Source organism: Schistocerca americana, chromosome 1 (assembly GCF_021461395.2).
Source record: "Schistocerca americana isolate TAMUIC-IGC-003095 chromosome 1, iqSchAmer2.1, whole genome shotgun sequence".
Lineage (NCBI taxonomy): Eukaryota > Metazoa > Arthropoda > Insecta > Orthoptera > Acrididae > Schistocerca > Schistocerca americana.
Window position 1 is genome coordinate 836,546,915 of NC_060119.1, and position 15,748 is coordinate 836,562,662.

The 15,748-nt window shown below is 40.9% G+C and overlaps 1 protein-coding gene across 2 annotated transcripts in view; it reads left to right on the plus strand.

Annotated features, from left to right (window-relative positions):
- Window positions 1-1,447: 1,447 nt before the first annotated feature.
- The window catches only part of LOC124546569 (transmembrane protein 17-like), a 51,959-nt gene continuing 37,658 nt past the window's right edge, over window positions 1,448-15,748 (plus strand). Inside the window, exon 1 of one of the 2 annotated variants that reach the window (XM_047125047.1) lies at window positions 1,448-1,842. In XM_047125047.1, coding sequence (XP_046981003.1) covers window positions 1,809-1,842 — 34 coding nt within the window. In that variant the 5' untranslated portion in view covers window positions 1,448-1,808. Of the gene's footprint in view, window positions 1,847-15,748 lie in introns of both variants that reach the window. The other variant, XM_047125046.1, reaches the window with a different exon arrangement.

Genomic DNA, 15,748 nt, shown 5'->3' on the forward strand with positions numbered 1-15,748 from the left:
TCAGCTTCACTGCTTTTCAGGAATGCTTCAAACTCTGGCATTTTGTTGTGAATGCTTTCTCAGTTAACCATTAGGATTTTAATATTCTCTCCTGTGAGTGGTAATTTTTTATCTTACACTGATACTTCTGTGTTTCCTACAGCTATCGTTGTCTGGACGGGTTTGGGGACTCACTTAATCTAAAAAACAAAAAACTGGTGTGCACCACACACATGCACTCAGCTACCTGAGCAGCAGCCTATGATGTGTAGTGCACATCTCACCAATTTAGGAGGACCTTACAGATCTCAACCCTGTGGTGCAAGTCCAGGTAGTTGCATCCTAGCTTGTCACAGTACTTCCGAAGTCTCTAGTTCAGTCTTTCAACTCAACTCAGAACCTAAGGGATTTGATCTGTTCTGGGGACAATGCTGCAAATTGTGAGCTTCGTTGACACTTCATGTCCAAGGCTGGTCTTCTCAACCATCTCTGCCAGTCGTTGGAATGAGCCAAGTATGACTTTGGAACCCAGACGACGGGCATCATTTGTTCCAATGTGTGCTACAGTGTACAATGGTTGCACCCTGTTCTCTCAATGGCTGCTGGAATAGACTCTTCAACATCTTGAATGAAGCCCCCAGGCATATACACTGAGTGCAGCTGCTGCCCTTTCCTGTCTCTTTCTGCCATTTCTGTAAGGAGAAGTATCATTTGCTGTACGTTTGAACTGCCAAAAATTAATAGACTTCTACACTTTTGCATTTAACTTCTCTTGACCTCAGCCGAAACAGGTGAAGTGAGTTCCACTGACTCAGTTCCAGTTTCAGTGAAAGACAGCACCTCAAACTTGATGATTAGGGGGATCAGAACAACACTGTGAGCTCTCCCTGATTCCCATCCACCTTGTACAGGATGTGTAGCTGTACCACTGAAACGCCACTCAAAGGCAAATGGACGGGAAATAACAGGCCCCATACATTCTGCAGAGGAGACAGATCCACAAGAGCAGACAGTGCTTGAGATAGCTTAGGTACTGGTACCACAGGTACGAGTCTCGGGAGCTTTTCCAACACACCGATTTGCAGCAACTACCAATCGGTTGATGGTAGTCAGGGCAATCTGCAGCTACTTATGAATGTCAAGCAACTCCTTCCATGTCCGAGAAACAGAATTCACAGAAAATTCCGAAGTCGGCTTTTATATATAAATAAAGGTGCTTATTGCACGGATTTTTCACTTAGCAGTTTCTGTGCATAGTTCTACAGCGGCGTGCCGAAGAAGGACTCTTCAGCGTGAGATTATCTCGGTCAAAATCGCTAATATGAGCAGCACCAACAAAGTTCGTCTTCTGCTAGCACCCCTTATGGATACAGGGGATGCTGCTTCTGCCTGTTGCAGCCGAACTATTCTTACGGCGCTCACTAACGTTTTTCCGTCAGTAGGCCAGCTGGAATGACAGGGAGCCACTACGCCCACTACGGTGTTTCGACAAGCCACTTGACTCACCGATGCGATGGAGGGGATGTGTACATGCAAGTGATTAATGCCAGCCAATCATATCAAAGCAGAAACTGATCCGTACCGCAGTGTTAAATGTCAACTGCAGGATGGCGCCAGAATCGAAAAGCTTTGTTTACGTCCAAAGGTTCTCGTAATCGCTTTTGTTTCCGCAGTTTGATTGTGGTTTTTGAGGTATTTGCTTTAACTGTGTCTGCGCGATTAAGATCATTTTAAAACCGCGACGAGGGTGTGATGGAGAACAGAAGAGCAAGACTTTACGGAAAGACGTTATCAACTATATCAGAAAAAATATTTCCTGGTTTGTCTACATGTTCCGCCCAAACATTAAACAGCCTGGAGGGAGTAGGTCAGAATTTTACAGTAATTTTTTACATTCTGTTTGCAGTTCGTTTTCCTGTTCCTTACCACTGATTTTTTGAATTAAATTATTTTTCTATTACGCTGAGCCATATCGGGAAGCAAGAATCTTGATTGGCCATTGATTATTTTACAGTATTGAGTCGTTGACATTGATAACTGTTCATAATAATGTATACAAGTATTGCACGCAAAAATTACACACACGAAGGAAAAAACTTGCTTCAGTTATACCAAAATGCATCGTAATAATAGAAACGGAGTAGGCGCACATACATTTTGCTTATTGGTGTTAATTTCTATTTATTTTACATTTTATATAAATAATCTTTAACTGTATAGTAAGTTTTTTTTTGAGATGGTGTGCGTAAACTTCTTTTTAGCAGTCTGTTCCTCATGCTTCTTTAATGTCTTTTTATGTAATGTATTATATGATTTTAACAGTTATAATGTGTTGTCCCCCATTTCCCCATCCCCCTTCCCATGAAATCTTGGTTGTATTGGCAAACCGATTTCTAGCTCGGCCCTAGGTCTAGGTTATGTTGGATGGTGACAATTTGATTGTGAGTTGGCAAAGCTAATGAATGCGAAAGCAGAAAGTTTGGTTGTAACAAATTAACTGTTAATGAATCATAATGCTTACATATAATTTGGTTGAGAGTTGGCAAAGCCAACAAATGCGAAAGTAAACTGAAGGTTGTGGTAGCAAATTGGTCGGTAGCGCAGCCTAATATTTACGTCCATGCTATATTGAAAAGTGCAAGGGGGATCAATAGTTAACACTGTTACTGTTTTGTGTTTTCTTTCTAAATGTATTCATTCTCTGGTTCTTGTTTGTGTATAGAGCTATTTATGGCAGGTTGATGTATGGTTTTTTCCCTGATGTGCACTCATGTTTAGAAAATATATAACATGCAGGGGACGTTGAAATCCACAGGTCTTTAAAAAAATTCCGGGCAGTGGGCTCCCTTGTTCTTTTTCATTATTCTAGGATGACTCAATTTGTAAACTGAAAATTTCTTTTAAATGTTTTCTGTTGGTGGCCTAGAAAATTGCGCTGTCACTAGTGACTGAGTGATCATACGCATAATTTTTTATTTTGAGGCAGTTGTTATGACACAGTCTTTGTCTTCTTAATGTTAAGTGTTACTATATGCTGCTCCTACCATTTGTGTTTGGTAAGGTGTCCTAAAACTGATACAAATAAATGATAAACCCAGGCTCTGCAGAAGAAAACCATACATATCACAAATGTTCCAGCTGTTATTTGTGCTGCCATTTTTTAGGAAGTGTCAGTGATATTTTTTCTGTTATTTACTTTACTTTCAATGTAACTGCAATAGCTGTGAAAGCGTACACAAGTGCGCGTGCAAATGCATGTGCCATCTGCTCTTCGCAGGTGAACTTCCTGTCAGTGATGTAACCAAGAAGTTTCGTGTCATCTGTATTAGGCCTTCCCAAGAATCCAGTGCCACCAAGACTACATAATACCCAAGCAGCATATTGTCTTAATTTATTTTAATCTAGTCTACTGTGAACCATTCTTGGGCCATATTGAATTATAAAACCGCCTCATGAAATGCCTAATTACGGTCTTTCCCACTAGGTAATAATATTATCTTGTCAGTGAATAGTAATATCTGATCTCTACATCCAGTCATGTAGAAATTCTATCAATAAAGAGAAGCTCAAGTGCAGATCCCAGAGTGATGGTGTATTCTAGCTCCTTTTCACACAATATTGCTCTTTGGTCAGGTACAATCTGTCACCTTGTTTTGAAGTAGAGTTGTGTGATTGTCAGACTACAATCAACACCATAGTGTGGAAGTGTCTTAGTGCGGCTTTTCCAAGGCCACAGTATCAGTGCTACTTACACTTTTACAATGCTATATCTTTCTTTCTTAAATCCGTGGCGTATATTGTAGAATATGCTACTTAACATGTAAATGGAAAAACTTATTTTTCAGTGCAGATTCCATCACTTTAGGCTGTACAGGAATGATTGATATTGGACTCCAGCATAACATTGTAATCAGGTCATCCTTTTCTGTAAACTGTTGTTACAGCTACTGGGGGAAGCATTTGTTTATTACTCTGACTAGCTGATAAATCCAAAATTGCCTGGATATTCATTTCGCCAATTTTGTATTAGAAATGAGAACAAAAAACAACTGTGTTTGTAGTGTAATATTGAAAAAATTTCAGTTCTATGTATTTGTGAAAACACCTTTGAGATTATGATACAGTTGTACAAGAAGTAGGCAGATTGTACCAATGTAAAAGTACAGCCCCTTCATCTATGACAGTACAGTTTCGTAAACATCTCTATGACAATGCCTCTTCATGGCTCTATAAATGGCTATAGTTTTCAACTATAGCTGTTTGTGATTCACAGTTGAAACCTGTTGAAAACACTGTCAGATGTCAGGAATTTCCTTACTTTGACTAGGTTGTAGGAGTGTCTTAGTAGGAAAGAATAAATTAATTAAAACTGTTTATGATGCGGCATTTTTCACGTATCTCAGTGTTTGTAATGTCATATGTCTTGAACTGTGTGTCTTATAATGATACATTGTGTGAATATATTCAGCAGCAAATGTGGATACTGTATCCGAATTATGTTGCAAATAGTTAGTAGCAAAGAAGCAATAAATTTAAACATTGTGCACAATGCAGCATTTTTTCACACATTTTCGTGTTTATGGCGCCGTTTCTCCTGAAGTATGTGTGGTACCATGATATAATTTTGTTGGTGCATTTAACAGCATACATAGATGTTGTAGTTGTGGTCTTCAGTCCTGAGACTGGTTTGATGCAGCTCTCCATGCTACTCTATCCTGTGCAAGCTTCTTCATCTCCCAGTACCTACTGCAGCCTACATCCTTCTGAATCTGCTTGGTGTATTCATCTCTTGGTCTCCCTGTACGATTTTTACCCTCTACGCTGCCCTCCAATACTAAATTGGTGATCCCTTGATGCCTCAGAACATGTCCTACCAACCGGTCCCTTCTTCTTTTCAAGTTGTGCCACAAACTCCTATTCTCCCCAATCCTATTCAACACCTCCTCATTAGTTATGTGATCTACCCATCCAATCTTCAGCATTCTTCTGTAGCACCACATTTCGAAAGCTTCTATTCTCTTCTCTAAACTATTTATCATCCATGTTTCACTTCCATACATGGCTACACTCCATACAAATACTTTCAGAAACGACTTCCTGACACTTAAATCTATACTCGATGTTAACAAATTTCTCTTCTTCAGAAATGCTTTCCTTCCCATTGCCAGTCTACACTCTATATCCTCTCTACTTCGACCATCATCAGTTATTTTGCTCTTCAAATAGCAAAACTCCTTTACTACATTAAGTGTCTCATTTCTTAATTTAATTCCTTCAGCATCACCCGACTTAATTCGACTACATTCCATTATCCTCATTTTGCTTTTGTTGATGTTCATCTTATATCCTCCTTTCAAGACACTATCCATTCCGTTCAACTGCTCTTCCAAGTCCTTTGCTGTCTCTGACAGAATTACAATGTCATCGGCGAACCTCAAAGTTTTTATTTCTTCTCCAAGGATTTTAATACCTACTCCGAACTTTTCTTTTATTTCCTTCAGTGCTTGCTCAATATACAGATTGAATAATATCGGAGAGAGGCTACAACCCTGTCTCACTCCCTTCCCAACGACTGCTTCCCTTTCATGCCCCTCATCTCTTATAACTGCCATTTGGTTTCTATACAAATTGTAAATAGCCTTTCGCTCCATGTATTTTACCCCTGTCACCTTCAGAATTTGAAAGAGAGTATTCCAGTCAACATTGTCAAAAGCTTTCTCTAAGTCTACAAATGCTAGAAACGTAGGTTTGCCTTTCCTTAATCTAGCTTCTAAGATGAGTCGTAGGGTCAGTATTGCCTCACGTGTTCCAATATTTCTACGGAATCCAAACAGATCTTCCCCTAGGTCGGCTTCTACTAGTTTTTCCATTCGTTTGTAAATAATTCGCATTAGTATTTTGCAGCCATGACTTATGAAACTGATAGTTCGGTAATTTTCACACCTGTCAACACCTGCTTTCTTTGGGATTGGAATTATTATATTCTTCTTGAAGTCTGAGGGTATTTTGCCTGTCTCACACATCTTGCTCACCGGATGGTAGAGTTTTGTCATGACTGGCTCTCCCAAGACCATCAGTACTTCTAATGGAATGTTGTCTACTCCTGGGGCCTTGTTTTGACTCAGGTCTTTCAGTGCTCTGTCAAACTCTTCACGCAGTATCATATCTCCCATTTCATCTTCATCTACATTCTCTTCCACTTCCATAATATTGTCCTCAAGTACATCACCCTTGTATAGACCCTCTATATACTCCTTCCACCTTTCTGCTTTCCCTTCTTTGCTTAGAACTGGGTTTCCATCTGAGCTCTTGATATTCATACAAGTGGTTCCCTTTTCTCCAAAGGTCTCTTTAATTTCCTGTAGTCAGTATCTATCCTACCCCTAGTGAGATAAGCCTCTACATCCTTACATTTATCCTCTAGCCATCCCTGCTTAGCCATTTTGCACTTCCTGTCGATATCATTTTTGAGACGTTTGTATTCCTTTTTGCCTGCTTCATTTACTGCATTTTTATATTTTCTCCTTTCATAAATTAAATTCAATATTTCTTCTGTTGCCCAAGGATTTGTACCAGCACTTGTCTTTCTATCTACTTGAACCTCTGCTGCCTCCACTATTTCGTCCCTCAGATCTACCCATTCTTCTTCTACTGTATTTCTTTCCCCCATTCCTGCCATTTGTTCCCTTACGCTCTCCCTGAAACTCTGTAAAACCTCTGGTGCTTTCAGTTTATCCAGGTCCCATCTCCTTAAATTCCCACCTTTTTGCAGTTTCTTCAGTTTTAATCTACAGTTCATAACCAATAGATTGTGGTCAGAGTCCACAACTGCCCCTGGAAATGTCTTAAAATTTAAAACCTGGTTCCTAAATCCCTGTCTTACCATTATATAATCTATCCGAAACCTGTCAGTATCTCCAGGCTTCTTCCATGTAGTCAACCTTCTTTTATGATTCATGTACCAAGTGTTAGCTATGATCAAGTTGTGCTCTGTGCAAAATTATACCAGGCGGCTTCCTCTTTCATTTCTTAGCCCCAATCGATATTCACCTACTACGTTTCCTTCTCTCCCTTTTCCTACTACCGAATTCCAGTCACCCATGACTATTAAATTTTCGTCTCCCTTCACTACCTGAATAATTTCTTTTATCTCATCATACATTTCTTCAATTTATTCGTCATCTGCAGAGCTAGTTGGCATATAAACTTGTACTACTGTAGTAGGCATGGGCTTCGTGTCTATCTTGGCCACAGTAATGCGTTCACTATGCTGTTTGTAGTAGCTTACCCGCACTCCTATTTCTTAATTAATTATTAAATCTACTCCTGCATTACCCGTATTTGATTTTGTGTTTATAACCCTGTATTCACCTGACCAGAAGTCTTGTTCCTCCTGCCACCGAACTTCACTAATTCCCACTATATCTAACTTTAACCTATCCATTTCCCTTTTTAAATTTTCTAACCTACCTCCACGATTAAGGGATCTGACATTCCAAGCTTCGATCCATAGAATGCCAGCTTTCTTTCTCCTGATAACAACATCCTCCTGAGTAGTCCCCACCCGGAGATCCGAATGGGGGACTATTTTACCTCCGGAATATTTTACCCAAGAGGACGTCATCATCATTTATCCATACAGTAAAGCTGCATGCCCTCGGGAAAAATTACGCCTGTAGTTTCCCCTTGCTTTCAACCGTTCGCAGTACCAGCACGGCGAGGCTGTTTGGTTAGTGTTACAAGGCCAGATCAGTCAATCATCCAGACTGTTGCCCCTGCAACTACTGAAAAGGCTGCTGCCCCTCTTCAGGAACCACATGTTTGTCTGGCCTCTCAACAGATACCCCTCCGTTGTGGTTGCACCTACGGTACGGCTATCTGTATCGCTGAGGCACGCAAGCCTCCCCACCAACGGGAAGGTCTATGGTTCATGGGTTGGCATACATAGATACTGTCTGCGAAATTTATTGCGAATAATGTTAGTAGCAGAGAAGTAATAAATTTAAATGTTATATATGATATGGCAACTTTTTGTGCTCGTTGTTTATGATGCCTTACCTCCTGAACTATGGTAGGTAGGTGGCTCTTACCCTCACAGCGATTGCTACCTGGCCGTTAGGGATGTATGTACCAAGTTCTGTTGAAATTGGTCCAGTGGTTCAAAAGGAGCAGTGGGACATATACATACATCCATTTTTATAATGTGTAGTTTATTGGTTTTGGAATTTCAAAAGTAATTTTCTTCAGGGAAGCACATGACACACAATAGGTATCTGGACTCTTCAAAGGCTTTTAAGTTTACACAATGCTAATGATAGTTTATGGTGCACTTCCTCCCATTCACTAATGGAACAATGGAATAGACCTGCTTGTAGGGCCAATCATCAAGCTTGGGATCTAAGTTTTTCAATTATTCTACAAAGAACTCATCAAATTAAGTAGAACTACTAAAAATATGAAAAGGATAGTGTGCTACTCACCACACAGAGAAGGCGATGAGTTGCAGACAAATATAATGAAAATATTGCTAAACTTATAGATTTTAGGCAAAAAAGTCCATCCCCAGAAGCAGAACACACACACACACACACACACACACACACACACACACACACACACACACACACACACACACAAAATAACTATCAGCTGTTTAGTTAGTCTTATGCCCATTGACTAGATCCCAAGCTCCTTTGCACAGCTTGTGGGCCTTTTCAGTGCAATTGAATCCTTTTTAGCCTCTTTACTCTACCTGTTGTACATTCCTTTTCCTTGTAAATAATGCAACAACACGTATTCCTTATACTGAACTCTGTTGCCACTTTGAGGTGTTCATTTATTATTGGTGCAATGCATTTTTTATTAACTAGTTTAGGAATGTACTGTGGTTTTTGTTTGGTTACTTTTTGTCTTGAAATTTGCTCATAGGGTCTTTCTTAGGGAGTAGTGGGAAATGCTTTAAATTTAGCCGTGAGGACATTGAATACACTTGTTCTCCCTTAAGCTTATTGTTGCCAGTTAACAAATGTGATGCAGGTTTCAGATGATATACTTTCTCCTTTTTAATGATTCTGCTGCTGAACACCTACTTTAAACACCGAGAAATATTTGGTAAATTAATTACAGAATTTATACTTGGCATTCAAATGAATGGTTGGTTCCACTGTATTTATCCTGTTTCCCCAAGTAGTTTGACAAATAATAACAATTTCAATACGGACATCTCTTGTCAAAATGTACTTGTGGGTTAAATGAAGAGACATGAAATGTATCACATGTGGTTGTAAAATGACTATACAATTGATTCGTATGAGCACACTGAGTAAGTGTATCAATGTTTTTTAATTAAATCATTGGTTGTAGGTGGACAAATGTTTATTCACACATTGGTATATTTATAAGTATTGTGGACTTTCACCGCCCGTCTCGTATATTAAATCAACACAGTACCTTGTTGGGTTAATTTCTTTGACAAAAAATTTATTGATTGTATACACTGTCACTCCACCAGAAAGAGCTGTTTTTGGTACCATGCACTCAGTGTCTGTGCGCTTGTTGTGTGTGTGTGTGTGTGTGTGTGTGTGTGTGTGTGGTATTCACCTTCTGCTTTCACCAGTCAGTGTGAAAAACACAACTCACAGGCTTTCAGTTCCTTAACAACGAATGGTAACACAAGTTTTGATCTCAGACACTGAACATCTAGACTGGCAGTTAGTGTAAGTGCATTTAATTGTGTATCCATGGTACATTACTAGGATACTGGGCATCTTCCAGAATAAAAAGTGATGAACCACAACATTTCTTGGCTATATTGTATTCAATATTATTTTGTCCTGTAGGTCCACACCAGTCTTGAAACTTGTTATCATCCTTTGTCTTAACTTTAGAATTACATGCAGAAAATTTGTGGATAGTGAACAACCTGAACTCTTTGAAGTGGATGTTGAGTAGTTGGTGTCTCGTGTTCTTGGCTGTGTGTTTTAGTTGCAGATGTCATTCATGTTTGATTTACAATATTCCATTTGGTGCTTCTGAATGGAAACTTGGATTCTGTTGTTTGTTAGACCTATGTAGGCCCAGAGGAGATGGCAAGAGTGTTGTAGATAGTGATACTGCATCTTGCTTTGACCTTTGATAGCACTACTGGCACTTTGTTTTTTAAATGCAGCGTATGGTGACAGCATGAACTGTATCCTAGCTTGACGTGTAGGTTATATTGGAATATGACAGTTTGGGTATGAGTTAACAAAACCAACAAATGTACAATGGTTAAAAGTTTCATATTTATTTATTATTTATGACACTGACGTGTAGCATAGCCTGAGGCCTCCCTTACGCTATGAGGTGAGAACTTGGTTGTAAGTTGTTATATGTTTGAAGGCATATCAAAACATTGGCTTGTGTGGAGAACAAACCATATGAGATAGAACTAACAAAGAAGTGTTTATGAAAGTATATTTACAATGTTTTATCTTCATTCAACTGGAAGATGTGTCAGAAGTTCTGGCTTTAAGAGAGAATTTGTTGGGCATTGTAGACAATAGTATGTGACTAACCTAGGAAAACTGACAAAACGGATTTAATTATTTATAATTCACTCCCACCTCTCCCTGCCCCCCCCCCCCCCCCACCTCTGACCCCCCCCCCCACCTCTCCCCCCCACACCATCCCACATCTGCCCCTTGTGCCCCCCCTCCCCCCTCTCTGCACCCCCCTTACCGTGTGTGTGTGTGTGTGTGTGTGTGTGTGTGTGTAAGAGAGAGAGAGAGAGAGAGAGAGAGAGAGAGAGAGAGAGAGAGAGGGAGAGGGTGGGGGGGGGGGGGGGTGAGTGGGAGATGAAGGTGCACACTATATTTATATTGTGTGAACCACTTGCTGCAGATGATGACTAGAAAGACATTTCTATTATTCTTTGGTTAAGTGGCTTAGTTCTAACATAGTCATTCTTTACGATTTTTAGTTTTGACAGATCTGTTATGATTCGATTATCAAGTTGTTGAATAGAGGTTTCGAGATAAGTAGTTATTGTGCATACAATCACCTTTCTGTGCAGTAGGAAGAGCACAGTGAGCTATATCTTTTAGATGGTGACCTCGGAAAACCAAGACAAATTGGTAAATTTGAGCACAGCACTTTGTGTTATGGATCCAAACGCCTTCAGATAGAACAGAAAGTTTCACAACTACAGGGAGATTTGGAGAAAAAAATTAAAGACTTGCAAATGAAAATTACAGTACAGGATGACAAGAGTTCCCACCTATAGGGGGCATCGGCAGCAGCTGGTGGAGCAGTGACGCATAAAGCAGTTGCTGGCCCACCAATGAAGCCCCAAATACCTAAGCTCCTACTGGAGAAGACAGGTTAGATTTAGAATTCACACAGAACATCATTACAGAAAATTACACTTAATTTTGCAGTGGCTGTCAATAGCCTGGATGCAAGAGCAATAGAGACAGTGTCCAATGTTAAAATTAAAACTGCCCACACAAGACTGGTACCAACTCTTGAGAGACACAGTAAGACAACACCTATGCAAAACCACAAATCAACAGACGCAGCAGTTCCTGCACCCCAGAATGTATTGGTGATAGGACACCTAAGTTTTGGCGGCATCTCCGAAGTATTGTAGAGGAGAAGACAATGCCGAATGGCACATTAAGGCATGTATGGCTCACACAGCTGCCACTGTAGCTAAAAACAACGGTAATCACATGTAGCACTGATATCAATGCTGTGCTGTCGGTGGCGGAGAAAATACGTGCAATAGAAGGACAAGAAGGCACATTCGTGACAATGGAAGATGGAGGCTGCAGGTGTAAGGCAAGTTCTGAGAGTGAACATAGACTTGCAACTCCGTGATCTAAGCTACAGACTCATACAATGCAGAAGCAGCTGTCAACACTAGAGGTGAAAAACTTGGCTTCCCTGGATGACAGAGCCAGACACTGTGGGAATGAGATGACCAGATATGTTTCTACCACAAATAGTTTGCTCACTTTGCCTTGCTCTTTCCCAGATGAGCTCAACAACCTGCAATAGGCTCAGTAGGCCACATGTTTTCTGAAAGTCGCCAAGATACAAATGAAAAAATCAACCCCCACAACTATAGTAGCTGAGAGTGAAGTTGTAGGAGATGAACAGGGTTCTGCACCAGTGATTGGACTGATTACGTGTGACAGTTTATCCAGGAGTGAACAGACAAAGAAAAATGTTTGCCCATTCACTTTGTTCCAGTGCCTGTACATTATAGACTGGGAGACCCTGTGGGGATTATAGTACATTAAACACAAGGACAAACCTGGACCACTATGCTGTTTCCAATCTACGTGTTAGCCGAAACCATTTTTTTCAGTGTAGTAGGTTGTAAAAAGGCCTACAACCAGATTCCGGGGGCTGAAGTAGACATTCTCAGGGCTGCCATCATAACACCTTTCGGTCTCTTAGAGTTTTGCTGCGTGCTGCTCAGTCTAAAAAACGCAGCCCAGTCTTGGCAGAGATTCATTGATGAGGTACTGAGGAGACTAAATTTCTGTTTTGCATACCCGGACAGTATATTGATATTTTCATAAACGCCCAGATTACATGAAGACCACCACAAGACAGTGTTTCAGAGAATCCGGATGTTGTTGTTGTTGTTGTTGTTGTTGTTGTTGTGGTCTTCAGTCCAGAGACTGGTTTGATTCAGTTCTCCATGCTACTCTATCCTGTGCAAGATTCTTAATCTCCCAGTACCTACTGCAACCTACATCCTTCTGAATCTGCTTGGTGTATTCATCTCTTGGTCTCCCTCTACGATTTTTGCCCCCCATGCTGCTCTCCAATACTAAATTGGTGATCCCATGAACTAGAAATAAACGAAGCTAAGTGTGTCCTCCGGCAGAAGCAAATCTGATTCATAGGGCATGAAGCGTCAGTGTTGGGGATACGTCCTCTCAAAGAACAAGTTGAGGCCATTAAAAAATCCCGTCGCCAACATGTTACTGTCAGTTTAGGAAGTTCCTGGGGATCATCAGCTTTCACAAGACACTATTTACCTGGGGCAGAGAAGATGCAGCAATTACTCATGGATGCGCTGGCGGGTAACAGGCACACTGGTTTTGTAATGCATCTTTGGTGGTTGTAGTGCCTGTACATTATAGACTGGGAGACCCTGTGGGGATTATAGTACATTAAACACAAGGACAAACCTGGACCACTATGCTGTTTCCAATCTACGTGTTAGCCGAAACCATTTTTTTCAGTGTAGTAGGTTGTAAAAAGGCCTACAACCAGATTCCGGGGGCTGAAGTAGACATTCTCAGGGCTGCCATCATAACACCTTTCGGTCTCTTAGAGTTTTGCTGCGTGCTGCTCAGTCTAAAAAACGCAGCCCAGTCTTGGCAGAGATTCATTGATGAGGTACTGAGGAGACTAAATTTCTGTTTTGCATACCCGGACAGTATATTGATATTTTCATAAACGCCCAGATTACATGAAGACCACCACAAGACAGTGTTTCAGAGAATCCGGATGTTGTTGTTGTTGTTGTTGTTGTTGTTGTTGTTGTGGTCTTCAGTCCAGAGACTGGTTTGATTCAGTTCTCCATGCTACTCTATCCTGTGCAAGATTCTTAATCTCCCAGTACCTACTGCAACCTACATCCTTCTGAATCTGCTTGGTGTATTCATCTCTTGGTCTCCCTCTACGATTTTTGCCCCCCATGCTGCTCTCCAATACTAAATTGGTGATCCCATGAACTAGAAATAAACGAAGCTAAGTGTGTCCTCCGGCAGAAGCAAATCTGATTCATAGGGCATGAAGCGTCAGTGTTGGGGATACGTCCTCTCAAAGAACAAGTTGAGGCCATTAAAAAATCCCGTCGCCAACATGTTACTGTCAGTTTAGGAAGTTCCTGGGGATCATCAGCTTTCACAAGACACTATTTACCTGGGGCAGAGAAGATGCAGCAATTACTCATGGATGCGCTGGCGGGTAACAGGCACACTGGTTTTGTAATGCATCTTTGGTGGTTGTAGTGGACACCAGACAGTCTGCAATCGGTGTTGCCCTGTATTAAAAAGTTGAAAGTAGTTGGGAAACCTTCAGGGTTTTTCTCAAAAAATCTTTCAAAAGCACAAGCTGAGTGGTGTGCGTATGATAGGGAGCTGCTGACCGTTTATGAAGCTATCCAGTACTTCTGCCCTTTTGTCGAAGCTCACTCTTTTACTGTTTCTACCAACCATAACCTGATGACCTTCACCACTGAGGAGAGGAAAGAAGGTTATTCTGCACAACAATTCCACGAGCTGGAATTCATCGGGTAGTTTACCATTGATATTAAGCCCAAAAGGGACAGATAATATAGTGGCAGATTTTTTCCCAATAGTTGTTTGCAATTTATGAATTGTGAGATTACAATCAGCTAAGAAAAGAGCAAGCCACTGATGAACAGCTACAGCAGTTATTACAGGACACCTCAACATCCCTTAAACTCAAGCAAGTAGGAATATTAGGGAAGAAGGCACTTAATTTGGTGCGACATGTCCAAACACCATCTGACACCATTCGGTCCTATGAGGATGCGATGCTTGGTGTTTGACAGCACTTGCAACCTCGCACTTCCAGGTGCTAACACAACCATCAGATTGTTGACAGAGAAATTTGTGTGGTCTGGTATAAAAGAAGTTGCCACATGTGATTGAGGACATGCCCATCCAGTCAAAGGTGTAAAGTTGGTAGATATGCGTAAGATTTTAGGAGACTTTCTGGAAACAGGAAATCAGTTCTTCCATGTGCACACAGGTCTTGTAGGTACATTGCTACCACCTGAGGGATACTGGTCTTTGTTCGTAGCATGTGACAGATATACGTGACGGTCAGAGGCAGTATCTGTCAGTGAGAGATTGGTGAAGACTACAGCAAGGGCCTTCTTGAACACATGGGTGTTACAATTCAGGCATCACCTGTGATCAAGGATGATAGTTTGGATCAATGGGGAAACATTGTGCCTGCTAGTGGAATTTTTCATAACTCAGCCAACTGATAAGTCACCAGAATCATTGTATATGCTGCAGCAGATTAAGGACACGTAAACCTACACAGCACCCTTCCACAGCCTCCATTACATGGAGAAAGAAAAGTGTTGGTACAGAAGGACATTGCAACATGTTTGTAACATGTTACGTTACAAACAGATATAGTATGCATGCTGTTACAACCACCTTATTTGGGTCCTTTCTGGATAGCACAACGAACATACAGTATATTTAGCATACAAGGATAAGCTGCTGATGGTATTATGGAAACGAGTGATGCCAACCTATGTGTTCAGTCCAGAAGCACCTGTACAGCAACAAGGTCAAGGAACAGCTACACCACGTACAGCAGCTGAACCTGAAGTGGGAAATGGGCAACCAACAGCAGCACAGCTGGTGAGTTTAGAAGAACAACAACAAATGTTAGTGAATTTCACAGGTGCAGATTGGTCGGTTTGTCATAAGGACCCGCACATACCAGGAGCTCCGCTCTACTGCAGAGGGGCTGTTTGGGAAGCGCCTGATATGGACGATGACGAGAAAGACATTTTTATTATTCTTTGGTCGGGCAGCTGAGTTGTAACAAAGTTATTGTGAAATTGCTGAACTGAAGTTTTGAGAGAAATATATAGTAGTGGTGTTCACAATCGCCTTTACATGCAGTAGAGAGATCCCAATGAGCTATACCTATAACACAAATACCCTTCATGTATTGTGAACTACATAGTGGAAGATACTTTTTACTGTCATTTGTT